At 39.5% G+C, this 27,889-nt stretch overlaps 1 protein-coding gene across 4 annotated transcripts in view; it reads right to left on the bottom strand.

The window, feature by feature from the left end:
- The window catches only part of Prkacb (protein kinase cAMP-activated catalytic subunit beta), a 96,321-nt gene that overhangs the window by 6,469 nt on the left and 61,963 nt on the right, over positions 1-27,889 (bottom strand). For all 4 annotated transcript variants that reach the window (XM_055614342.1, XM_055614341.1, XM_055614343.1 and 1 more), the window contains exons 2-8: positions 25,752-25,813; positions 22,701-22,829; positions 17,772-17,870; positions 16,685-16,767; positions 13,307-13,433; positions 10,871-10,966; positions 8,247-8,369 (exon numbers count right to left, since the gene is read on the bottom strand). In XM_055614342.1, the coding sequence (XP_055470317.1) occupies positions 8,247-8,369; positions 10,871-10,966; positions 13,307-13,433; positions 16,685-16,767; positions 17,772-17,870; positions 22,701-22,829; positions 25,752-25,813 (719 nt within the window). The remainder of the gene's footprint in view (positions 1-8,246; positions 8,370-10,870; positions 10,967-13,306; positions 13,434-16,684; positions 16,768-17,771; positions 17,871-22,700; positions 22,830-25,751; positions 25,814-27,889) is intronic.

Raw genomic sequence — 27,889 nt, 5'->3', positions numbered from 1 at the left:
CACACACACACACACACACACACACACACACACACACACACACACACGAGACAAGAGAAAGGAGATTAGGAGAAAAACAAAGGCAAGAGGTGCAAAATACGGTTCAAAAACATGATACCATGAAAACTGTCTTTCTGAGGTCCATCACTTTGTACAGTGAATACCTGCCATTAAGAACAAATAGCATTTTCTCTCCGGTGGTACACTGGGTTGGATTTTTCTTGAGGTGCATCTAAACTTTGTTTAGATAAAGAAATGCCTTACTTTAAGTGGCTCTGACTTGGCCTAGAGTAGAATGTGCATGAAGTGTAGAGAGGCAAAGCACCAGTGAGCCCATCCACGATGCTCCCAGCTGCAGACAGTAATGTCTGCACAGAAGTTATTTTGTGGATTCAGGTAATGAGCAATATACTGCATGAACAATATAAGCACCCCAATAAAGCTGTCCTTTTTCTGTACTGCAAACAAAGTGATGGTCTTCATTAGTCAATATAGGCAAATGTACATGTATATGCTTAGATTTCCTAACAGCGACTCTCACATGGGCAGTGGTGGCAGTCTGTGACACTAAGCCATAGGGAGCTATCCATTACAGATGCACCTCCACTGCCACAGCACACCCTCCTCTTCAAAGAGGCCAACAGAATGTCGGCATCTTCTGTGGTCCATGTTAACAGTGGCTCGATAACCTGCATCCAACAACAGGTTACGATGGGAAGAGTGACTCATTTTTCCTTCAAAACTGTTATCAAGAAGGGAATTACTTTTGTCACTATTATCAGTGTGAACACTTTAGAAAGTGAAATCATAAGTACGGAATATTGGAGCTGGTGAGAGCCTGCATTAGAGACGGGGGCTTGAGCTCCTGTGACATCAAAGCCTGGTCACTGGGTTTGTTGAGGAAATAATTCAGTCCTCTGACTTGCGTATTTATGAGCCTTCTGCCACTATGCAATAGGGTAGATAACGCTGACAAAGTTTTAGAAAGCCAGAGGCTAAGATGAGAAAGTCTATACCCACAAGAACAGTGAGACTAAAAGAAGAGGTTATTGTAAACTGGGCATGGAAAATGTGTCTGCAGTGTGACATGTGCCACCTTGAGTATTTGCTTCTATTTTCCTTAATTTAATTGCCTGTGATTCTTTTCCAGCCTTTTAAGACCATGTTGATTCTGGGTTTCCTAATCATGCCTTCCTTAGGTGGGATCATTTCTTGAGTGAGCTACATATTTGTATGTATGATGAGTATCAGAGCTGTGAGCCATGCTGAAATCCAGAGAAGAACTCCGAGTCGGTGCCTCCAGGATGGGCACCAAAGATAGAAACCACATCGTGTTTCAGAGAGCCATAGGTGACTAGCTGTACCGCAAATGTTGACCTGCTCTAACCATGTGCACTGACCTTAGTGAATACTGAATAAGTGCTTGGATTCAAATCCACTCGATTTAAACCTATTATGTGCTATGCACTGATATGCTTGGGACATACAGAAAACGAAGTAAGACAGAGACCTGCCTTCACAGAGTTTCTGTTTCTACCAAGAAAGACACGTGATAAATAATGACAGCGGCCACAATGATCAAAAAATGTGACCATCATTCCTCACAAAACAATGTAAGATCTTCGACTTTTACTCTGAAAAATAAGGAAAAATGAATGAAAAGTTTTTTACTTTTTTTAAATCATCTTGTTTTTGGGTCTGGAGACTGAATCCAGCACCTGAAGAACATGGAGCCTGATTAGAACAGCTGACTGCAGCTGCATCCTTCATCACAGTGATGGAAGGATGAAACATATTTTCAAAGAACCAATTGCTCTAGCAGCTCAGGTGAGATGACAGAGGTGGCAGTGGAGATGGTAGAAAGTATATTCAAGGGTAGAGCTAAAATATTCCGCTGTGTGCTGGGGATGGAGTCAGGAGTCACACACGCTATCAAGCTATTTTATGCTCTCCATCCCTGACCTCAGGGAGGCTCTTGTAGTGTTGCTTAGACTGGACTCACACCCTGGGGGCCAGTGATCATCTTGCCTCAAGCTCCCGAGCAGCGAGGGTGACAGACACCTACCAGCACTTCCGGCCAGACTACCTCCTCAGGAGAAATAGCCTGATTTTCAATATCAACTTGAATTATATATGTACTCCGTGACCTATGAAAAACCCCTTTACCTTCTTCAATCTCAATTTGTCCAATTATAATATGAGGGAATATATTTTACTTGACAGTATAAGAAATCACATAACATTTATGAAGATGGCTTTTATTTTATTATGCTCAATAGTAGTGCATTTCCCATTTTTTTCCGGCCTTTCTATTAGATAAGCACTTTAACAAGGAAGGAGCCTGAAAGACAGAAAGTCATAATTTAATGTTGCCAGAATTCCCAAATAGTTGTATGTCGAAATTTTGCTAGAAGGGAGAGAATGGATGACCTTACCTTGTTTTATAGGAACAGCACTGTGCCTACAGCTGACATCCTAAATGACTTGCTCAAATTACATTATGTAACATGGGGAACTCGGCCCAAGCTGAGCAGAGCGGACAGACTCTTGTGCTTTCGGCACCAATTACAGGCTCATGTATTTCAATTTTGGAGTAACTATTACTTTCTATATATGTAAATTTATAAGTTCATCTCTCAAAAGTGACATAATATTCAAAAAGCAAATCAATGCATGCTGTTACGGTATCCATAATTTAAATCCACTAACTGGTCTCACTGACCTGCCTCTTCCATTTAGCAATAAAATAAGTCTGAATCAAATTTGCCTTCACAGAGTTTAATTACAGAAGTTATAAAATTGATTTCTGGCTGACGGAGGGAGTGTCTTGATAAAATTCTACAGTTACTGGCACAGGGAAAGATTATATAACTAGTAAGATTTTTTTATGCACTGGAACAAACTTAAGTGGCTCAAAAAGAGTTTGTACACTGTATTGGTGGTGCTCTGTTAACTTCTGGACACAGCCTACTGGGAGCCATGTGAAGAAACCACTTCTCTAAGTGAGCCACGGCAACCTCAGTAAAGGATTTCTCCAGCAGGAAAATATTGCTGTACATTCCTTACATTACATTTTCATACACTGGGCTTTCTATAGATGTGTCAACATTCACACTACCTGCCCGGGGAACATTAGTCAGCCTGCATTCCCTAAGTGAAAAGAGAACTGGGGCATTAAAATATAGTTACAAATATTATAAATATGCTTATGGTGTCTCTAAGGGAAAGAGAACAAATTTAGATGGGTGCAGAGGGCTACTGTTCACTTCTTTCTCATTTCTCTTCCTCCCTCAAAAGTGGTCAGTGTTAAAACCATCTGCTCACTAGATCAGTGAAAGCCTATATGGAAGCAAGTGTTGATAAGATTATTAAACCACTAGAACAAAGTATTTAGAAAATGGCCCTGGGGGGGGGGCATATAAAACAGCACAACTGCTTTACACGTCAGGAACAGGACATTTCGGGCCCCGGGGATGTGGCTCAGCTAGCGCAGTGCTTATCTACAATGCACGAAGCCCATCTTCAACACCAACACATAAAGCTGTCTTCCCTGCAAAAGCACTTGGGAGGTGGAGACCTGAGGACTAGAAGTTCAGAGTTTTGTTTGGCTATACAGTGGGCTTGAGGCCAGCCTTCAATACAGGAGAGCCAGTGAAAAGAAGATAGCAACTGAATACTTCTAGGTCAGTTTAACAAAGTTTAGTCAAAGCCAAGTAGAAAATGGCATTTTAGTTTCCTAAGAAAGCAGTAACAATGATCTCTTAGAAATAATGCTGTACTGTTTTGCATATGTATTTATTGGTTAGAAGGCAGGATGTATGTAGAAAAGTCAGCATGTAGGCCGGAGACTGCCAGCAGTAGAGATGGCTGCTTCCAAGCTCCGTGTTTGTCAGGGATCTGGGACCTTGAGTGTTGCCAGTTTCTTACAGTGTCTGAAACTTTCCTTGAACAGTAAGTGTGGTTCACTGTGCACAGATCTGCTACAGACCCACGGTGTAACTGAAAGTGTGCTTCATTCTGAGAGTCTGGGGCTTTCGTATGTGCTAAGTCCAGGGTGCCAGTAAAAATCCTGCGCCCTGAGTTTCTCATGGCTTTCACTGACACATAACACTTTACATTGGTGAATTCATGTCGAGGCAGTTAAAGGAGTCTCTGCGGCTGCAGAGGGAGGCTCCTGAAGGCCCGTGCCTGCTCTTCTGTGGACTTGCCTGGACTGCCTTTTCCCTGTGCTGGTCTGGCTTTCTATCCTTTGGCTGTAACAAGCCTAAGCCCAATTACCAGGTGTGCTGGGCCTTCTGAGTCCTCTCAGATTCACCAAACCTGGAGATAGACTTGGATCCTGACACAGAAGGCAATGACCTTTGGGCTACTAATCAGTTATCCTTCATGTGAATGCTGATTTCCCTTCAGCAAAAATTAATAAACTCTTTGACAGTACAGAGTGAGGCTTATGCTCCTACATTTTCTATAGTATCTTCTTGATGCTCATCGAGAATGGAATGACATTTACATGATATAGAGTGAAGCTAAGACATTTTTCAAATTACATAAGTCAAAGACTCTAAAATTATGTTGTCTGCATCTGCTGTTACTTGATTACTCTGTCTTTACATACCATTTTTGAACAAAAATATTGATTTTTGTAGTTTCATCAGCAACACAGCCAGATAGAGTTGCTGTGGAAACCATACCTGATTCTCATTTTCTATTGTTGGCACGCAGGTATGAAATGTAAAGACTATGTACAGGAACCCAGCGCATACATGCTAGGGAGGGCATGGTAACCACAGGACTGTAAATCCTTTCTGTCGACTGTGCATTTCCAAGCCTGAACACTAACAGTCATGAATAATCTGACATTTAAATGCCTCCCCTGTTTCTCAAAAGAAAAATATATGCAGGAGAGAGTCTAAAAGCTTACTAACCATCTTTCTGTGCACTTAAAAATACCAGTTTGGGTTAAGATATTGTAATAGAGAAATTCTTCACAATCTAATATTCAAATGTATGTTCATAAGTGAATGAATCACTTAACTTTTTTGAAAATTCAAATAATTTTTTTCTTTCAAGACAGGGTTTCTCGGTGTAGCCTTGGTTGTCCTAGACTTGCTCTATAGGCCAGGATGGCCTCGAACTCATAGAGATCTGCCTGTCTCTGCCTCCCTGAGTGCTGGGATTATAGGCATGAGCCATCACATATGACTCTATTTTAATTTTAACATTGAACCTGTTTTATAACAGAGTTTCAGAACAGAATGGAATATTATCGTAGTAAATAGTAAGCTTTTTAAAAGATCAGGCAAAGCTATTAATTTTAATATTAATTAATAATTTTAATATTAATTTTGTATCTTTTTATTATTGTTAAGATGGTCCCACGCAGCCCAGTTTGGTCTTAAACTCCTGAACCTCTTGCCTCTACCTTCCAAATAAAGAGTACAGAAAACATTAATTGAAAACTACAAATACAGAGCCCTCAAATATATGACTAAAACTGGATTTTAATGACATGAGCTATCAAAATTAACACTTCCAGTTTAGCTTTTATCTACTAATGAAGGCAATACCAGTCTTGCAGTATGGACAGAGACATCTTTCTGTTTGGACCTGAATATTATGGGAGAACTGGGAATATGACTTGTATTTCTCATAACACATATTCTGGAAATGACACAGTCGCAACATTTCATGTGATGAATTTTGTTTTGGGTGGGCAAATGATAGAATCTATCCAACATGGAGAGAGAAACTGACACCTTCAGCTAAATACAAAAGCAACAAACATCTGTCATATTTTCAAATAAATGGTGGAAATCATTCCTATTACAGTTACATATTTTGTTTTTAAAAAAATGTTATTATTATTTTAAAAACTGTGACTATTATTTTAAATTATTATAGCTTAGAACATACTCAGTTATTAAATACAAAATATTAAAATTTGGCAAACAGCTGCGAAAATGTTGTCCAAGGGAGAATGACTGACAAACTGAGGTCAATTCATATCAAGGTAGATACATTCATTTCAACTAATGCAATTGTTCTAAGTAAACAGAAATTTAGCTTATGTAGCATCTTTGTTATAATTTGATTTCTTTTATGAAGAATAAAAGTAGTGTAGTAAAGGTTCAGGAATTTTCTAAATACCTCAGTTAAATTACTTGAAACATTCCTATAATTTCTAAATTTCTGTTCTGCCTACATGTCTACTCTGCAGTAATAAAATATTCTCCTCTTACTTATAGTTCTAATGTTATTTCAGTTTTCTCATAAGACTTCATATGACCTCTGGCTCTTACTATGGTTTGAAATTTAGGTGTTCATTTCTCACAGTCTTTTGGAAAATTTCTTTCTTTATTAATTATTTGTATTGTGTGTGTGTGTACCTGCATGAGTTTATGTGTACCATGTGTGTGCAGAAGCCAGCAGAGGCCAGAAGATGGTGTCAGATTCCCCTAGACGGTGAGCTGCCTGCTGTGTGGGTGCTGGGAACCGAACCCTGGGTCTCTGCCAGCGCAGCAAATGCTCTTCATGGCTGAGCCACCCCCCCAACCCCACGTTCTTAGAAACAATAGGACATCCTTGTCCACTATCTTGTTCTCCATATTTCATTTTGTGTGTAATAAAAGGTTTTTACTGTGACTTTCATGTTCTGTGAGGGAAAACAACGACAGCAGTAAGAAACCTGAAGTACAGACTTTTAAGTGTAACAAGAAGAACAGAGATTTTTGTCGCTCAGAATAAATATTGTATTACATCTTCCCTTTGTCAGTTCATCCTTGAAGACTACACTCAGGCTGTTTACCTGAAAAAGGTACTTGCTTTTCACCTGTGACAAAGCTAAGGTTGATGTCTATGGTTAGCCCCCTAATTTGTGAATACTAATCTTATATCAAGACTTCTGCAGAAAATGTAGTAAACTGCCAGTAAACTGCAGTGACTGCTGTGGATAGCGCACGCTCTGTGAGATTTGTGTGACACTGGTGTGTGGAGGCAGCAATCCTCAGTGCTTGGGTAGACAGTCTACTAATGAGAGACTTTCTCAGAGCCTCACTGTGGCTGCAATCCATTTACAGTTGAATCCCAGCATAAAGGGTATGTTATTATGTTATTGGATATTCATGGTACCTTGTGAGTATTTAACATTTAAACTCATGGACGCTAAGCTCAGCTTTACAGCAATGCAGTGTGGATCCGGCTGAGGTAGAAACAGGATGAGGCTTCACCTCTGGGCTGATTTATTTCTGCCTAAAAAGACCATAAAATACAGCAGCCCAAACAGCAAGTGCATCCATCTCAGGGCAATGTTAACTAATGCCAATGGTCCATCCCATGGCAGCACTCTTCACAGAAATAAAAGGACGAGTAAAGGATGTGGTATAAGAGCCCACACAGAATGCCTGGTCCTGTAAGATTAATCATGTGTGTGTTTATGTGGTGGAGGGGAACATGAGTGCCGCTCAGAGGACAACTTGTAGGAGCTGACTTCTTCTTCCACAAGTGAGTCTCTGGGAGTGAACTCAGGTCCCGGGCTTAGGGAAGCCATCTTTACTGCAGAGCTCTTTCTCCAATGCCCAAGGCTAAAACCGCTCTGCTTTCCTTCTCTACTCAAACTGACTGTAGTAGTTTCAGAAAAGATCCCACACATGAACTAAGGGGAGAGTGACTGACTTTAAGCAAACACTTTTGGAGGAAATACTAGAGACTGAAAACACAAAAGAAGAGTTTATGGAATGATTTACCACACTGTTATGTGCTCAGCCCACTCATGGTCAAGGATAATTGTTATTTCCTGTTTGCTAAAATCAGCCCCAATTATAATGTTATAACATTAACATAAGCAATTCTGTGAAAATCAATTCTGTGAAGTCTTTTTAGAAAAGGCCCACCCAAATTATTTTTACTTCTAATTTTGATGTAATTCAAATAAGTCTGTACTTAGAACAGTTACATAAAAACAGCCCCTAAAACTGTTCTCCACACAACAAATTCACATGAGATCATAATTCTGATTTACAGTAATACTTGGAATTATCACATAATACTTTTTTTTATAAACAAAAACACAATTTTGAAAATGGAAGCTGCCATATTACCTTGTTGACATGTTCATACAACAGCTCTCTAGTCTAGAGGAACAGTGATACAGTGTTTCTATTTCCCCAGGCTAGGGCAATAACCGGACAGCATGAGAAACTTCACCCACAGGCAACACGGAGGAAGGAGTAGTTAGATGCATCTCTTACCTTCCCGGAAACAATCTTCTCATAAATCTGAATTGGCTGGTCAGCAAAGAATGGGGGGTAGCCAGCGGCCATCTCGTAGATCAGCACGCCCAATGCCCACCAGTCCACCGCCTTATTGTAGCCCTGGGATGGAGCAACATTGGGGAAAACTAAGCCACAAATAATTTCACAATGACTGTCACAGTTGTTAGCAGCTGTGTAGAATAGATATGAGAAACGAATAAAACCTACCAGCCAGGCTTAATTAAATGAAGCAAGGAATTTCCGGATACTGGAGTTTGATATTAGAAAGGACTATTAAGTCTTATTTCTAAAATCACTTAGAATAACACTGACAGAATAACAGAGTAACAGAAGAGGAAACCTCATCTGTTTCAGTGGGAGAATTTTGCTGCTGCTCAACAGTAGAAACGGAATTAGACCAAATTATTGATGGAGGTCCATCCTAGGCCACAATCCTATGTATTAAGTTTGCAATAGCATAGCTAGAAAGGTAAAAAAAAATTCCAAAACAAAATAGGATTACTGGAAGAGCAAATGATGAAGCTGACTGCAGAACAGCCTACGTTCTTGGAACAGGGGAGGGTGAAAACACTTGAGATAATCATGTTTATTTCAGTATCTTTGGAAAACTATAATCAGTATTAATGTTCAAGTAAGTACATGTGAATTTTGCTACTTGCTTGTTTGTGTATCACTTCCTGAAGGCACAGAAAGGAAAACAGGCCTAGGGTTTTGTGAGCATTTTCCAAAGGAAAAGGCATGATTAAAAAGGACGTAGAATTCACAGGTTCTGATCTGTTTCATTTGCCACTTTTATATCAAGCTTACTAAAATAATTTGTAAGAGGACACCTATTGATAATGTTTACATTAATATGTTTATACAAAGTTTACTATCATCCATGGTCTGTGTCAATTAAAGATTATGCGGGAAAAACAATCCCACATTCTAGCTTTCTGTTAAGATATTAGCTTTACAAATCATTTATCTTTCTTGTCATCAGGTAAAATATAACACAATACAACATGAAGACTTCTTTCTTTCCTCTGGTTATATATTTTAAAGGAGATGTATTATAACTGGCACCACATCTTACTTTACTAATAGAAACGGGATCAGTGGTTTACCCTCTTACTTCTGTGGTGTGTATAGTAAACACAGCCATCAGTCCATACTCTTGGGACAGAGAATTTAACAATCATTTAAGAAAAACACTATACACAGATAACAGGGAAAGACATGGATTTACAATTGAATTTATAGGCACATATAAAAACACTATGTGGTAATTACATATTTGAAAATATAACTCATAATCAAATAAAATGAGATAACATTTATTACCTTTTAAATTAGCAAATATTTTTAAGCCGTGGAAAGGATGTGGTGAAATAGATACTACCACACTCTTCGGGTAGGTATATAACACGCTGCAATCTTTTTGGAAGGCAACTTGGTAATTTATAGCAAGAGCCTTAACATGTTCATGCACTCTGACTCAGCAATTCCATTCCGAGAATATTCTATAAAAAGTTACATGAAATACAGGAGAAACGACACGCTACACAGAAGCCCAGAAAGCTCTACAAGCAACAAAACAACAGCAGAGTGACTACTGTATGGAGCACACATGCAAGAGCAGCACGTGTGTGCACACGCATGAGTGTGCGCGTTAGTGTAAAATCCCCACACAAACTACCGCTCACCATGATTGCAACAAGGACATGCGCTTACAGAAACACAGAAAATGACTTTTCTCAAAGACTGCCTTTGGGATGGTAGGACAACTGGAGGTTTGGTTTCTTTAGTGTTCTATCCTCTCCAAATTTTGAAGAATGAGCATTTCAGTGTATTCATGTATACATGTGTGTAAGTGTTCACACTTAGTTTGTGGTCATATTATTTATTAAGTGCATGAAAAGAAGAAATGTGTAGTTACCAGTGATAGTAATACTTAAAGATTAATTAGTTAGAATATAAAGACTGAAAAAGCTACCTTATGAACAATAGCAAAAAAGCTCTAAGCTTTTAATTATTCACTTAATTACACTATAGTCCTCTATAGTCCTGTAGGCTTGTGTCATTTCTCCTCCTTATTTGCTTCTTTCTGAGCTTGGTCTTTCCGTTTCCTTTCACACTTTCTCCATCCAGAGAAGGCAAGGAAGAAGTGGAAATATTCTAAGTATGGCTATATTTGTTTCAGTAAATGTATATGTTTTAGCACCACTGTGTACCATTTGGAAAGTAGGCTAGCCTTCAGCAAGGCTAAAAGGGTTTAATTGCTATATTATTAAGCTATAATTAATAATAAATTTCAAACTTTCCCTTACCTAGGTGGTAAGTCTGAAGTGGAGAGATGACAACTCACCTGTCTTGTCTCTACATATGAATCTTAGAGGGGCCCAGAACAAGCCTTCTCCACTGGCCTGCTAGGGAAGAATCATGACTGCTTGGAGCTTCAAAATGGGGGTCAGGTCATTAATCTGTCCTTAGGACCCAGAGTAGAAACTAACACAAGTTAGTGATTTGTGACTGGCTCTGCCGGTGCGAGCTTCTGCCAAGGATGTGCTTTGTTAGAAGTGCACAGAGCTCCTGCCCATGTGTACCAACAGCACCCATACCTTGCTGAGGATGATCTCCGGCGCCAGGTACTCTGGCGTGCCGCACAGTGTCCAAGTCCTGCCCTTGACTCTTTTGGCAAACCCGAAGTCTGTGACCTGTGAAAGCAAACAGAAATGTAAAAAGTGATTCCTCCCAGAGAACAGATGACCTGTACTTAAATTCAAAGTACAGAATTAAAGTAAAATACGTGAAAAAAAGTCAGGAAGGCAACTATTTAGTGAATGAAGGTTAGAACAGACATGCTGGAAACCCCTTCTCTTCTCCTAACAAATAAACAAATCTAGAGTGACAGGTTCTAGACCTAAGTAACTTAAAGCATGAGAATGAAGAGTGAAAGCAAGTTTTTATTCTATTTATTTATTTATTTATTTATTTATATTAATTACAGTTTATTCACTTTGTATCCCAGCCGTAGCCCCCTCCCTCATACCTTTCTAATCCCCCCCCCCCATCTCCACCAGTGCTCCTCCCCCAGTCCACTGATAGGGGATGTCCTCCTCCCCTTCCCTCTGACCCTAGCCTATCAGGTCTCATCAGGACTTGGTGGAATATCTTCCTCTGTGGCCTGGTGAGGCTGCTCCCCCCTCAGGGAGAGGTGATCCAAGTGCAGGCCAATCAGTTCATGTCAGAGACAGTCCCTGTTCCCCTTACTAGGACACCCACTTGGAGATTGAGCTGCCATGGGCTACATCTGTGCAGGGGTTCTAGGTTATCTCCATGCATGGTCCTTGGTTGGAGTATCAGTCTCAGAAAAGACCGCTGGGCCCATATTTTTTGGTTCTGTTGCTCCCCTTGTGAAGCTCCTGTCCCTTCCAGGTCTTTCTATCTCCCCCTTCTTTCATATGATTCCTTGCACTCTGCCCAAAGTTTGGCTATGAGTCTCAGTATCTGCTTTAATACTCTGCTGGATAGAGTCTTTCAGAGGCCCTCTGTGTTAGGCTCCTGTCCTGTTCCCTGTTTTCTCCTTCTTCCCATGTCCGTCCTGTTTGCCTTTCTGAGTGAGGACTGATCATCTTACCCAGGGTCTTCCTTCTTGATTAGCTTCTTTAGGTGTACAGACGTTAGTATGTTTATCCTATATTATGTTTAATATCCACTTATAAGTGAGTATACACCATGTGTGTCTTTCTGCTTCTGGGATACCTCACTCAGTATGATCTTTTCTAGTTCCCACCATTTGCCTGCAAATTTCATGATTTCCTTATTTTTGATGAAAGCAACAGTTTTAATACAAAGTAAGCACTGATGAAATATTCCTACATCTAATGTATCTCTGGCCATGAAGGGTATCTAGGGAAAACCCTCTATGGATACTCCTCTGACAGGTAAGCCACAGAAAACCCTGGCCTTATGCTCCTAAAAGAACTTGAGAGGTGACACAGCCTCTAACCACTGTGTGTGCAGTTAGGTCTTAGCCAGCCACGTATTTGAGTGGTAATGGGCCTGGACTCTGGAGCTAGATTTTCTGGGTTAAAACTCTAATTCTTCCGTTACTGGATATGTCCCTTGCCATGGCTGAGTCTCCATAACTTTAAAATGGTGACACTAGGAATATTTACAATTCACAGGGTTATCAGTATTAAAAGAGGCAATGTAGGTGGAGTATCCCTAATCCAAAATACTTGGGCCCAAAAGTGTTCCAGGGTTTGGATTTTTCCAGGTTTTTCAGTGAGAGCCTGGCAAGACAGACACAGACACAGAACTCCACAGACACAGGCGCCTTACAGTCACAGCCTGGAGGATTCCACGCCACCTTAGTGTACTTGCGATCTGACACACCCATCACATGAACTCACCTGAGGAATTTTCCGTTCGTAGTGTCATATCAATATACAAACAAACTTCAGATTGAGATCTTTTTTATTTTTTAAGATTAAGGGGTGCTCAACCTGTACACACAGGGATTCCTGGCACTCATGACTACTCATACATTACACACATTTAGCTATTATTGCCTTTTTTTTTTTTTTCAAGGAGCCTAAGCTGAGTTCACAATCACTGATTCTAGGAGACTCAAATAGGCTTCTTCCTTGATGTGGTATTTACTTATTTGTAATGACAGAACTGTGAACTCATCCTGCAGTGGAGTTTCCCCCACCCCCACCACTTCTCTTTTAGGCAGGGTTTCTCTGTGTAGCCCTGTCTGTCCTTCTGTCCTGGAGTTTGCTTTCTAGACAGGCCTGCTTCTTCCTCCCCAGTGCTGGGGCTAAAGGTGTATGCCACCACCACCCAGCTCCCACTGTAAGCCTTTTAGATAAAGTCTTTAGATAAGCCTTTTCACTGTAAGCCTTTTAGATAAAGTCAAATTTCTCCTTCAAATAAACAAACAACAAAAAAGGAAAGAAAACAAACAAACACTGATAGTTGGGGTAAAATGTGTGAAGCTGTCTCTCAGTGTTTCCAAAATGCGTGCATGTCACGTGTTTATTTCCTACCTGGATGTAGCCCTGGTGGTCGATTAGGAGGTTTTCAGGCTTGAGATCTCTGTAGATGAGGTCGAGGGAATGGAGGTACTCAAATGTTAGCACGATCTGAGCTGCATAGAAACGAGCATGGGGTTCACTGGAAAAGAGAATGGTGCTGTTCTGTGAAATGGGTAATGGACATTCACTAGTGAATGCTAGACTAGGCCCAAAGGAAGTGGAGGTGTTTGGGGAGAGATATTTTCCATTCAAATGTTGGTGAAGAATGTGTCATTTTCCAAATATCAATTGCTTTCAAATGATACTCCTGTTCATTTACGGGACATATTACCTTTATGTAACTATAAATATACGGTATATGTGGGAGGGAAAACACAACCTTAAAATAGTTATCTTATTGCAAATCATCACTGTCCAAACTGGGAGATGGTGATGTCATTATAAGTACAGCTGTCCTTGGAATGGATGGAAAAGCAAAGGTGCCACTCTATGGTCTAGAAGAGACAGCATTACAGTATTACCAGTTGATAGGCTCCATTCACTTCTCTCACACAGTCCAAGGGCTTAAAGCGTTTCATCACACAGAACTGCTTAATTGCATTCATCTGAAGATGAACACTCTTTCACCTATTCTGAGGTAGTCCCTACTGCTAAAGTGACTGACAGACGCTCACCAAAGAAAGCCATCATATAAAGTGCTGGTAAGAATACACACAATCCCATCTAGAAATATACAAGCAATCTTGTCGTGAATTTCCAAATCTCTTGCATGTTTAAAGTCACATATGTAAGATCTGTATGTTTGTAAAAACCAGGTCAGGTTCTTGTACATAGGCCATATGGATAGAAACTTTGACATATCAGTGTAATTTTCATGCTACAGTCTTAGTATTATTTCAAAAGTGTTAAGCCAAATTTCTAACTGGAATTTCTAGTTAATTTTCAAGTACATTCATTAGATGTTTGCTAATTTGCCTGCTAAACTTTTATGACTTTCAGCTTTGTGTCTTTAACAACTTCAGTTATTAATATGATTTCCCACAAGGGATGGCACCAAAATCAAAAGTACGTAAAAAGAACTGGACACACGCTGTTCTTTGTGTCCATTAGTACATTCCCTAGGTCCTTGCCACACTCACTTCAGGTGGCCAATAAACACTGGTTGACTTCAGGAATAAGCTTTTAGCAGTGATATCTTGGGACCCCCCAAGTTTCAAACAGGTCCCAACACTGCCGTAAAGAATGAGAGGGCTCTGGAATAGATATTGGGAGACTCCACCAGGTTTTGGGGCATGAAACCTCAGCAGCTATGAGACTTTGATCTGGACATCCCCTTTATAGTATGAGATCTTCTCAGTGTTGCATTTATTGTTTACACAAGCCAATGCTTGGCGGAAGAACTATAGAGTATATCAGCCTGTAATCAAACTGCTGAAATGTGAGAGAATATCCAGAATGCAACTTGGCATTGGGTGGTGGGACTCAAGTGGCTGAACAGACTGAAGAAAGCCACACGGAGCAATTACTTATATCCTCTGGCATTCCCCGGTAAGAATAAACCATGCTGATAGTTTGCATATAGCAAATGTAAGAGTTCAGGAAAGATACATCACACTGAATCACTTTAGTCAGCTTGCTTTCCTTATAGCACCATGTAGGGTGTTAAAAGAAATAGGTGGGTAGCTGCAAAGCAAAGAAATGTGGTTGTAGCAAAGGAGGCAATGCATTTTAAGGACAGGTTTGGGTGTGGCATTTCTGTGTAAGCATGGGATATCTACAGGGAAACATGAAGATTCTGGGTCTACTTAGGGTGATAGGAAAGAGGTAAAGACAGGAAGTAAAAGAAAATCAAAGTCAAATAAAAGCCATGTTTCACTACACAGCCTTCAGACATGTTAGGTTTCCTTTGTACTAAAGATTAATAAATGAATCTTGCTTAGGCCTCAGGCAACTCAAATAACTAACGGTTGCTTATGCATTATTCTCTTGTGGTAATCGAACTCCACCATCACCCTATACTGAGTCATCAGTCCCATGGGAACTTGCACTTTGCACTTAGGTTTAACTAAACTCACACTTAGGTATTAACTGAATCCTGAATACTGAGTGAAACTGATTCTGGTCTTAATTCTAGATTCATTTTATGAAAGATTACTAATTTGCAGTCATAGCTATGTGCCTGTACACAGATAATGGAGGTATATGAGTAATAACCTGACACATTACAAATTCAAATTATGTATATAGTTAAGGAGCTCAAGATAAGAAAAGCTTTAATTAAATCCTAAAAAGATGCTATAATAAAATCTCCTCACCATAGCACTATTATTTTTATACCTCCTTCCTTATATTCATTCTTATTTATATTTCTGTTGTAAATGCTTGTGGAGACAGAGAGCTGTGTGATCACCAGAGCTACTTTGAAGTAAGAGTTAGGTGTCCAAACCCCAAAGCACTTGTTCTGAGACTGGCAGGTATAGGACAGCTTCCTCCCTGCTGTGGGGCTGCATATCCCAGTGCACATATCCTTGCCACCCAGTCCCACCTTTGCCACCCTTGAGTTGGTCATGTAGCCTGGTGGCCAGGTTTCAGGTTAAACTTCCTCTCTCCTTCTAAGGATATGTCCAGCAAGCACTGGAATTCCTCTTCATGCAAATGAAGCATTCCCAGAACCTGGACCCCACCCAATAATGTATCCTCACCCTGAAAACCACTTCCCACTCCTCAAGGTTTATACAGCTCTCATGCCCCTAATAAAAGAGCTGTTTCACTGAACACTGTCTCTGGAGAAGGCTGTTTCCCCCACACTACAGACGGGTACTGAGATCCCGTCTGTACCCAGTAGTCCAGCTAAGCTTCCTGCCCTCCAGCCTGGTGCACAGTGTGTCTGGACACCCCAAGGGGAAAAGCAGACCCAGGATGGCAGATGCTCATTAAATATTATCATAAATCACAAAGCATATAGTCTTAAATACTATTATTTACTATTAATATTATATGTATTATTTATATATTATTAAATAATATTTAATATATAATATTTAACATTTAATACAAATATTTAATATATAATATTTATATACTATTAAATACTATTATTAAGTACTATGTATTTTTCAATACATACTGTTTTTTTAAATTTAATTTTTATGTTTTTTAGAAATTCTTCAAGTCATCTCACAATACTTACCAGTTGAAGAATATTTAAATTGGTTTCATAGTACTCTCATTTGAATTTTAAAGTTCATGTATGGTATGGCCTCCTATTAATGTATCCACCTAACACTTTATATGGATAAAACATGGGTTAATTAAATCAAATGTATTTTTGGCTTAAAGTGAAGACAAGCATGTGAAAACTCAAGGAAGGAAGACATGAGCACTAGTTACCTGAACCTTCCAATTCTTCTTAGATGTGAAAACATTTCACCCCCAGGAACATATTCCATAACCATGTATAAATTAGAATTATCCTATAAACAAATAACAAATAATACTATAGATTACACACTTAAAATATCAATTAAAATATCACACATTATAAAATATCGGTTAAAAAACATTTTAAGATGACTCTACATTCAGTTAGAAAGGGCCAAGTCCAAGACCATTTGACACATCAATAAAATTGAGGGGGGAGACACTGAGTACAAAGTGCTCTAGTTCTTCCATACTCTTCTCTAACCCCTTAGGATTCCAGCCACAGAGAAGCCTGAGAGTTCTGACATTCCTGTTCTTGCAAGGGACATTTAACTTCAGAATAATTAAATACTTCAGCCATGACATACTAGCACAGCACATGCAAACGAATAACAAAGTTAAAAAACAATTTGGAAAGCTAATAAGAATATTTACATTTTATGTTTGCACGATGAATGGCTTTCATATTTTAAGCATATTTTGGGCTTTATTAGATTTAAAGAACAAAGCACTAAATAAAATCAAAACACTGCCGATGGTTCAGCAGTGCATTCTACAGAGCCAGCGAGGCTTGGGTTTAAAGGATCACCCTCCCCACTTTATCTGACTCAGGAACAGTGGCACAGAGGTTGCTCTCCCTGGTTAGCAAGAAAACAGCAGCAACAACAAAACCACAAAAGCCCAGAGTACAGATTACTAGGTGAATAGAAACGCTGTCCTAACAGGTAGGGTTTACGCTCTGTGGAAAGCAGACAGCATCTTCATTTGAGCAAGCACAAGACTGACTGGTAAGATGTCAGTCCACGCAGCATGGGGATAGCTGGTTTTGTGTTGCCGTCCAGGAAACATCACACAGGTCTCCTCAACAGTGCTCCAAGGAACTCTGCTGCTGAAGCTCACAAGCACAATGGCACTACTTACATAGAATCTGACGCCATTTCATTTTTGCTCATGTCCATTCTCTAGTTTCGTCATCTCACCTGAATTCTACTACCTCTTCCTATGTCAACAGCATATCTGAGTGGAAATGTCTTCCTTAGACAGTGGTACAACTGACCTTAAAAGAGTACTCCAGCCGAACAAGAAACGGGAATTCCACCGCCTGCAGGATCCGCTTTTCATTCAGAGTGTGCTCTATTTGCTTCAGCTTAACGACCTGCACTCAAAAGACAGAGATATTTGTATATTTAAATAAACTTAAAAGCTGTTCTCATTTTTAAAATGTCTTCCATCTAATAATCACAGTGATGAGCAGAATTATTAGACTTCAATGAAGGAATTAATAACAGTCAACCAGGCTAGTAAGAGTCAAATGTTTTGAGCCCAGCAGAGTTGTAGCCTTGCCCTTCAGATCGAGTGTGTTCCGGCGGTGGTGGTGGTGAGGCACGTCCACTATCCTAACACATGGGAGGCAGAATCAGAAAGTGCACCAAAAATTCAGGGCTAGCCTAGACTACATAGTGAGATACTGTCTCAAAAAAAGTAAACTATTTATCAAGTTAAGAAATAAAGAGTTAAATGGGAACAAAAATAGACGTATAAAATTTCTTTAAAAGTTATGTGAAAATATTTGCTGCTAATGACTTGATCAAATCACTTATTACCTCAATAAGTAGCAGGTGATTAAAGATCAAGAAAAAGTAAAAAAACTGAAAAAGTGGGGAGGAAGTGAATAATCTGTTCAAACTGTACTTGAAGAAATAGTTAAAATTTAAAAATTCAATTTACATATCCACAGAGCAGAAAATGGAAAAATATGATCCTTACAATAAACATTTCCTGGATTGGTCACACAGAAAGGGAAACAACTGTGACCTCGTGGGGACAGAGGTTTCATTCTACAGGGGACACTGTTTTGGGTTTAGGAGCAGAAGGTCTTGGGGTGGTGGAGAGAGCAGCCATGTGGATGTGCACATGGGTGGGGTGGATTTCTTCTGGCCAGACGCTTGCCGAGGGGAGACAGCCACAGAAGCCAGTGGCCTGGACTCGAGGGTGCTGACCAGCCAGAGACTGACGGAAGATGAGCAGGGAACAACACTGAGCCAGGAATAACTGACTCGGTGCCAGAAGATGTGTGTTCTAGCCTAGACTTTCCATGTAACCAGCTTTGAGACTTCTGTAATGCTACTTCAACTCTTCAGTTTTCAAAGCCACACAATGAAGTCGTTAGGCCACTATGGTCGACACATTAACTAGTTATAGAATCAGGTAGCATATAATTATCTAATAAGTCACTTAACTAACACCACCTGGAGAATTTATCTTTGTGCTTCATTTTTTATGATACAGCAGGTTTTTAATTAGGTATAAAATTTGTGTTGGCTCATGAAGTAATAAAAGCCACAAGAAAGATGTTTTTCTGCATCATTAACTTAAGCCAACTATATATATATATATATATATATATATGTATATATATATATATATATATTATGAATAAAGCAGACGTTTATCTGAATTAATATTGATATATAAACTGGTAAGGCATATATGCTTAGCTAATTTTTAATGTAAATGTTTAAAAAATTAACGAAACTGAATTTATTGTTAATTCTACTCATCTCTCCATATAAACTGTAAAAGATGGTGAAGTGACAGGCTAAGAAAACGCTGCCTACTTGAAGGATGCATGAATATATAAATAGCAATGTATGAGCGGCCGGCAAGTGAGAACTATGATGTCATAAGCTGTCAGCACAGAAACTGCTTATGTGATGCTGAACAGAATCGTCATCCCTAGAATTCTGATCTTTAACATGTCATGTGACACAATGGAAGTCACGTGGCTCATTTACTGCCTGGCACAGTAACAGCTCAAAAAATGCCAGCTGTTACTATGGCTTATTTAAAAAGGTAAGAGCTGAGATAATTTTAAAAGAAAGATAATAAAGGCTCAAGAGAGAAGGCAGAGAAGCCTGGCCCAGGTTAGCCCCTGGAATCAGTCCCAAAGGAGGAAACACACAACGACAAGCAAGAGTGGTGGCTGCATTTGGCTATGGTTAAGGATGGCGCTTCTGAAAATTTGGTAAAGAACAAGTCAGAGAACACTTTACAAATATCCCTTGGGACACAGTTCATATTTTATCTTCAAAATTCATACAAAACTAACATTTACTTTTAATATTTATATTAGCTTAATACATGTGTTTAAGGGCACTGACTAATCACATCTGGTTCATTCAAGTGAAACGTTAGAAGAGTTATGAATAAACGAGACCGGCCCTCCAGCATCCCCTCCCCACAGGAAATCATGTACTCTTTTCTTAAGTTAGCTTTCAGGCCAGAGACATAGACAGAGAGACTGTGTATGCACGTTGTGAGGTTAGGTTCCAGTGAAGTTTGGGAGACAGTTATGACAGGTTTGGAAGTAGGAGGATACAAGCTAAACTCACTGCACTTAATAAATGTCACATGCTTTCAGATGAGTCAAAGAAATGCTATGGTACAACATGGAAAACATTTTGTCTGAGAGGAAGAAAGGGAGAAGGAAAGAGGCTGGAGTTTTAGGAGTCATGTGTCACTACAAAAATCTAGCTGGAGCATCAAACAAGGGACTGGCAGAAAGAGTCCTGGGGATAATAAGGGTACATTTTGAAGGGAAAAAAAAGGCATGTAAATCAGATAAACCTTGGCCAGCATAGTGGCCTAACTTACTGGCTGTCGGACACAGGAGTGATTATATAGTGCAGTGGTTGGCTTAAACAGGAAGATCAATGCCACATACAGATATGAAGACTTACTGATGCAACAGACGCATGTCTGTTATGTGTGCGTGTATGTGTGTACATATGTGTACATTTTCACATGTGTAAGTATATGTTTGCCTGTGCTCATGTGTGTATATATCCTAGCAATATCTGACACACTGTAGAAAAAAGTAATGTGATCGCCTTAATTTCTGTATTGATTTTTTCCCCCTTCATTCCATGTACACTAAGACTGGAGAAGCTTACCTAATTGAGCGATTTATAAGAATTTACTGGCAGACAGGGGGTTATTATGGCCTGTTATTCTATTACATATCTCAATCAAATTAAATAAACAAAAATCAGAATATAAAGTCTCTTATACTAATTTATGCCAAGACCCAGTGTACTGCAGTAGCAGAAATGATATCAAACTGCAGTTATTTTTCTGTAAAATATACCTTACCATGATTTATCCACGGGGTAATCACCTTGATAAATTACTTAACAGGGTTCTAGAGTATGAAAAGGAGATGCTAAAAGTGTCTTCCCAAATATTTTAAAGCTGGAGATGGTAAATATCTTTATCTTTTTAATATTTTGAAGTAAAGCACTTCATAAACTGTTTACAAAATATAACATACACTAGAAGGTAGTTTACAAATAAAGAACACAACTGAAGCCTCTTGTCTTTTTGTTACCAGCATGAGCAGGCAAGTTGCTAACTCCCTTTGAGATCCGTAAGCTCATGGACAGAATGAAGACAGGAATTAAATGGCCCGGAAAATCTCCATGGTCAGACTGTCAGCTTAGGAACAAAAAGCCTGAGGAAGGGTTGAGGTTGTTGGATAAGAACATATTTATAGAAAGAGAATGCGAATTAGCAAAGTAAGAGGACAGAGAGACAGATAGAAACACAGATAGACAGACAGACACACACAGAGGGAGTGGGAGTGAGAGTGCGAGAGAGACAGAGAGTCAGAGTCTAGAGCTTGGAAAGAAGCATTCCTTCAAGAACATGGGAGAAACAAAATGAGACAGGAAAAGCAGCAAAAGGAATACCCACAGGTGGAGGGGCAGGATCAGGAGAACACATTTCCAGGGGCTGGGGCAGGACCACGTCAGGAGGTATGGCTATCCCAATCACATGCTCCAGACAAAGCCAGCGATGAGCAGAGAGACCCTTGGCAGAGACATGCAGCAAGAGCAGTGAGAGGGGAAGGGAAGGAACAGCTAGACAGTGGGGTTAGGACAGGAAGTGCTTATGAAGACCGGCTGGGAAATGGGTGAATGAGGGTAGCTGACAGAGGTGTTCAACTGAATGTGTCTATAATCACTTTCAATTTTGGAAAGACTTAAGCCATTATCTCCTTTTCATGTAAGAAATTAATCTAGTTTCAATTAAAATGAAAGTTAAATAGTCCGATGCTATGGTGTCCAACATGTGTGGTTACTAATTAACACAAAAGTGGCTAATCGAAATGTAAAATACACAACAGATTTTGAAAACTTAGTATGAAACACAATAATTTTATATTTGTTAAACATTAAGCACTGGGCTATTAAACAAATCAGCCTTTAAAATCTACTTTTTATTTCTTAAAATGTGGCTATTGGGTAATGTAGAGCTACAGTACAGCTACTTTGTATCACCACAGGACAAAGTTACTCCACATCTGTCCCCTGGCACACATTCCCATGGGAAAGTTACTGCATCACGCCTGTCCCCAGGATACTTCCCCACTATGCTGCCACCAGTTTCCTACTTGGATCCCAGGAGGCCAAGAAGCCAGTCTCTGTAAAGTAACAACTAAGTAATGGGTAGTATTTACCATTGTCTTTCCCTATATTCTTAGTGATTGGGAGAAAAACAGAAAACGCTTAGTATATAAAGTATTAATGTTTCAGACAACTGATTTATTATATTGATACAGAGACAATGAAAAAGTTCTGTTATACAGAATATAGATTTTACAATTTTTCCATGATTTAACTGGTATTTTAAATGGACCAAACCCAGTCATGCCGAGCAAGGCAGTTTCTACTATAAACTAAAATGGGACATGAGCTAAAGTTACAAAGTTCCCATTCATCAACCTGGATGTGCAGCAGGAAGGGTGCTTGTTCTGCACACATGAAAATCTGTATTTACTGTTAGTGTGCACAGACATGTTCTAGCAGATAACTATAGAAATGACATGTCCCCATATACTAAAACCTACATTAACCACACACCAGATAGTAATAGTAAACAATATAAATGCAACAACAGCGAACGGGCAGGCCACAGGGACACCAACCTTCTGCTTGTCTAGGATCTTCATGGCGTAGTACTGCTCAGTGGCTTTGTGCTTCACCAGCATGACTCTTCCGAAGGAACCTGTTCCAAGGGTTTTTTTCCTTTCAAAATCCTCGAGGCCAGCATTACTCTATACAAGCATTAAAAAACAATAAACTTTTAAATTAGAAATTTCTACAAGACTACAATTATTACTTCAGTGTTATATAATCAGAGTGGACAATTTAATTTGTAGCTATCCATGTAGAAACATTATATATACACTCTTAATTTCACATTATTCATTCTATAGTCCCCTTTGATTAACAAAAGTCCAATAGTAGATAATAGTTTTGTAAAACGGAGTATATAAAAATAACAAAGGAAATAAAAGTCTTGGTTAAAATATTAATGATCATATTTCAATTCCAATGTTAAATCTGAACACAGCTAATGAACTATTTATATATTTTAAGAATTACAAACCCATAGTCAAATAACATATATGGCCAGAGAATACCTGTGAATTATTGTACAAAATTAAAACTGAGAGATCAGTTTTCTTCATACCTTTGAGGAAAGGGTGTTGTGTTTTTACAGGTAGTTATAGAACTAGACAACACCCACAGAACTAAACGATAGCTGAGCAACCAAACATCAGCCATAGAGTAAACAATAGTCACAGAAACATAGAGCAGCTGTAAAACCAGATAACCGTCTTAGGACTTGGTAACAGTCATAAAGCTGGATAATGGGCTCAGAACCGGGTAGGGTCCCTGACTTTCTCCTTGATGCTGAAATAACTCAGCATTACCTAAAACAAGAAGCGAAGACAAGTCTACATTCCACAGAGAACCAAAGCTAGAGTCTCAGAACAATAATCAGATTCTTTTCCTCCTTGAATAGATGTTTTGTTAAACAAACATCTTTGTTTGACTTTGACTAGTGCATAGAAGCAAAGAATGAGAGGCATCAATCTAGTCTTGTTGCTGCCACAACAAAACAAAAGATACTAGGAATAAATTATGTGCTAGCAACAAGCAGTAATTGCTGACCCATCTGTTCAGTAGGTTTCATTCTGAAGACACCCATGAAAATCTCAGAAAAAAACTTGCAAGGCTCAATGTGCAGAGTTGAGCTTGAGCAAAGCCTGCTGTGATATGGTCCTTCTGTACACGACAGCTCTAGACAGTGCAGGAACGCGGACAGTGGTCTAACACTCCACAGTAAAGCACACGCTGGAGAGACAGCCTAGTTTCCTAATGGGTCATTACAGGAGGAAAGCAGTATTATATTTTACTTATCAAGTGTTTAACATTGTGTGGTCTTTTCACATTTAGGGGGATTTTTATCAAAAGAAAATAAGTCCCTATAATTCTGATTGAATTAGCTTTGTGGTTTTACATCTGATTTTTGCTTTTACTGACATAGGTGGATTGCAACAACTAATACCGTCACACTCAAGTAGTGGGAACAGTGTACAACAGGACATCTCTTTGTGTCTGAGCATTGCTTTTCTTCATATAATACAAGTATGCTCTCTCCCTTGCCTCCTTTTTAATGTTTCATGAGACAAACTGTCAACTAACAAGATTTCAAAAACTATTAATCTTATATTATAGCAATCTGGAATTAGTATCAAAATTTACAACAGTCTTGGCATACAGCTTGCTGGTAGAGAACCTGTCTTGGATACATGAGGCCCTATGTTCAATTCCCAGGCTGTATCAAGAAACAAAACAACAAGATTCCTTCTGCCATTTAGGGATTCTACGAGAAGCTGCTTGCTTCTCCAATTGTACAACCACTTTGGAAATCAATCTGGCGCTCTCTAAAAAAATTGGGAATAACACTACTTCAAGATACAGCTATACCACTCCTGGGCATATATCCAAAAGATGCCCCACCATTCAACAAGGGCATTTGCTCAACTATGTTCATTGCAGCTTTATTTGTAATAGCCAGAATCTGGAAACAACCCAGATGTTCCTCAAGGGAGGAATGGATACAGAAATTGTGGTACATTTACACAATGGAATACTACTCAGATATTAAAATCAAGAAAATCATGAAATTTGCAGATAAATAGATGGAACTAGAAGAGATCACCCTGAATGAGGTAACCCAGAAACAGATAGACACACATGGTATATACTCACTTATAAGCAGATATTAGTCATATAATATAGGACAACCATACTAAAATCTACAGACCTGAAGAAGCTAAACACTGAGGAGAACCCTAGGGAGGATGCTTAGTTCTCACTGAGAATGGCAAACAGGATAGATACCAGAAGCAGTGGAAGAGAGGAAACAGGACGGGAACCTACTATAGAGGATCCTCTGAAAGGCTCCACCTAACAGAGGATCAAAGCAGATGCTGAGACTCAGGGCCAAACTTTGGGCAGAGCACAGGGAGTCTTATGGAAGAAGAGGTGGGTGGGATAGAAGGACATGGAGGGGATAGGAGCCCCACAAGGATACCAACAAAGCTAAAAAAAAATCTGATCCCAGGGAGTCCTAAAGAGACTGATGCACCAACTGAGGACCATGCATGGAGAGGACCTACACCCCCTGCTCAGATGTGGCTGATTGGCAGCTCAGTCTCCATGTGGGTTCCTGAATAAAGGGAGCATGGGCTACCTCTGTCATGAACTTGCTTGCCTGCTCTTTGATCACTTGTCCCTGACAATGTGGCCTTATCAGACTACAGAGGAAGAGGATCCAGGAAGTCCTGATGAGACTTGATAAGCTATGGGCAGACAGCAAAGGAGGAAAACTCACCCTTTCAGTGGACTAGGAAAAGGGGATGGTGGGGAAGAGGGAGGGAGGGTGGACTGGGAGGAGTTGAGGGAGGGGGCTTCAATCAGGATATATAATGAATAAATTGTGAAAAAAATAAAAATAAAAAATTACCAATTAAATCACATCATTATGATGGAATTCCCATCATAGTATATAATTAGAATAACACTTAAAAATTAAAATTTCTGGAGTAGCACTAAGTTAACAAGAATCTTGATTTACTTAACACAGACATCTCTAATTGTAGATAACCAAATAGCTTCCTTACCGGGGGAGGGTTCTCCCATTTCCTCAGAAAGTCTTCTTTGGCTTTGGCTAGAAATTCTTTCACTGGAAATAAAGAAATGGTGTTTGGTAAGAATGCTTATATAACATAAAAGAAGACTTATTACACATAGTTATATGAAATACCTATCCTTATGGGAGCACCTGGTAATAAGGACATGTGTGTCCACCAGAGTGACATGCCAGGGAGCTACGAAGTGTATCCAACTTCTAAAGCCTTGAATATTGCTCTGCATAGGGACCATGCTGAAAACTTCAAACCCAGTAACGGCTCTGTTCCAGAAAACATATCTGACGCCATGTAGAAGATATCAAGTGGTGACAGAATTGCGAGTGGTGATGGGCTGGAAGTGGTACTAACGCGTCTGAAACGCAAGCTGAGGATAGTCACATCCCTGTGTGTGCAGGTTTCAGAACTGGCTGTGGTAAAGGGCGGTTCCAGGTGCAGGATTTGTGCATTAGGTCTGTGGTGTATCTAACAGCAGAGAGCCAAGAAGAAACCACAGCCTAACAGGCACAGGATCCACAAACCCATAAAACTCAAATGAAACAAAACCCGCTAACAATACAAACTACTTTAAAAAACTAGATCTGAACTTATAGCAAAAATTAAACTGTCGGATTTCAAATGTACATTAAAATAAAGCCAAACAAAAGCAGGTGGTTTACATAATGGTTAATAATAGCTGTATTTGTAGAGCTGTGGTTTATATTGTTAAATCTGTTAACTAAAGATGAGTCATTTAAGACTATGCCCTGTTTACACTCTTCCTAAATTCACTAACAAGGGTTTACGTTTTTAAAACAAATTTCAATGTTTTAGAAACAAATCGGTATAAACATTTAGAAAATATGATAAATTTTATTTTTATGTGAAAATTGAAAATAAAAACGGGATTATACAGACTCACTTTATTATCTCTTCTGCTTTCAGCAGGGTCCTGACATTTCCCTACCTGACGATAGGGGAGCAAGGCTGGAGAGTAGGACTGAGGGGCCACAGAAACTGTCGGTTACTTTAGAAACGATGGGTGGCCGGACTAAAGCCAGACTTATGCTGGGCACGGCTGATTAGTCTCTAACCCCAGCATGGGGAAGGCTGAGGCAGGCGCACTGCAGTATGTGTGAGACAGCCTGGGCTATCCAATGAGTTCCAGGCAAGGACAGGCTACAGGGCAAGGGCTGTGTCTAAGACAAAAAAAAAAAAAAAAAAAAAAAAAAAAAGAACAAAAAACAAAAACCCAACAAAACCATCAGGAAAAAATGCCCAAATAAGACACAACATAGATCTGGCGCGAGCAGTGCGAACCTGAAGCATCTTGTTGTACGCATTATTCTTTGTTACTTTTCAACCCCTTTGGCCCAACACAAGCCAAAATGGTGCGTGACATTCTGTTCTGCCATTGCAATATGATGATGACAAGCATCACTGGTAGACGGTAGTTTTAAAAGAACTCTGGCTTATGCATTTCTAGGAATAGCATTTTACTGATTTCTAAGTATTATACAGTATTTCCAAAATACCTATTAAAAAATTAAAGAAAATTAACTTTCAAAGTGCCAAAACAGTTGCACCTGGTTATCAACATGTGATCATTCACTGTTCTGGATCACAGTGTGAACTTGGGAAGCTAGAACGCTAGCTGCTGCTGAATAGGGTTGCTTTGTTCTGTCTCAGCTCTGACTCCAGCCAGGGGCTTCACAGGACTGGCATGTGCTGTACCACTGAGCTTCACCAAGGGCTCAAGAAGCCTGTTTTTTTATATACGATTTTCCCCCATGGAATAGAGATGTCTGCACATGCCATGACTTGGAAATGGTGGCTGTAAGTTAAGTTAAAAACAAACTATACAGGAACATACAGCTGCAGTTTCTGAAAAACCACACTTGGCTACTCTAAAAGTGTATCTCTAATTTCTTTTGAAAAATAATTTAGTTCCCACTTACATATAAAAATTGTGCAAGTTTTATTGTAAACTCTCCAGATTCCTGCATGAGTTCAGATGGACTGGAGAAAGAAAGGGCCTCCATTGTCCTGCTCCAGCCTGTGTGTTATAATGAGCAGATTTGAAAGTAAACAAAGGATTGCTCAATGGGAGAAGTGGGAGTATGTGACCAAGA

The sequence above is a fragment of the Psammomys obesus genome, unplaced genomic scaffold (assembly GCF_907164565.1).
Source record: "Psammomys obesus unplaced genomic scaffold, mPsaObe1.curated_primary_1811, whole genome shotgun sequence".
Classification (NCBI taxonomy): Eukaryota; Metazoa; Chordata; class Mammalia; order Rodentia; family Muridae; genus Psammomys; species Psammomys obesus.
Note: the sequence above shows the minus strand (reverse complement) of the source record. Positions and strands in the feature narration are given on the sequence as shown.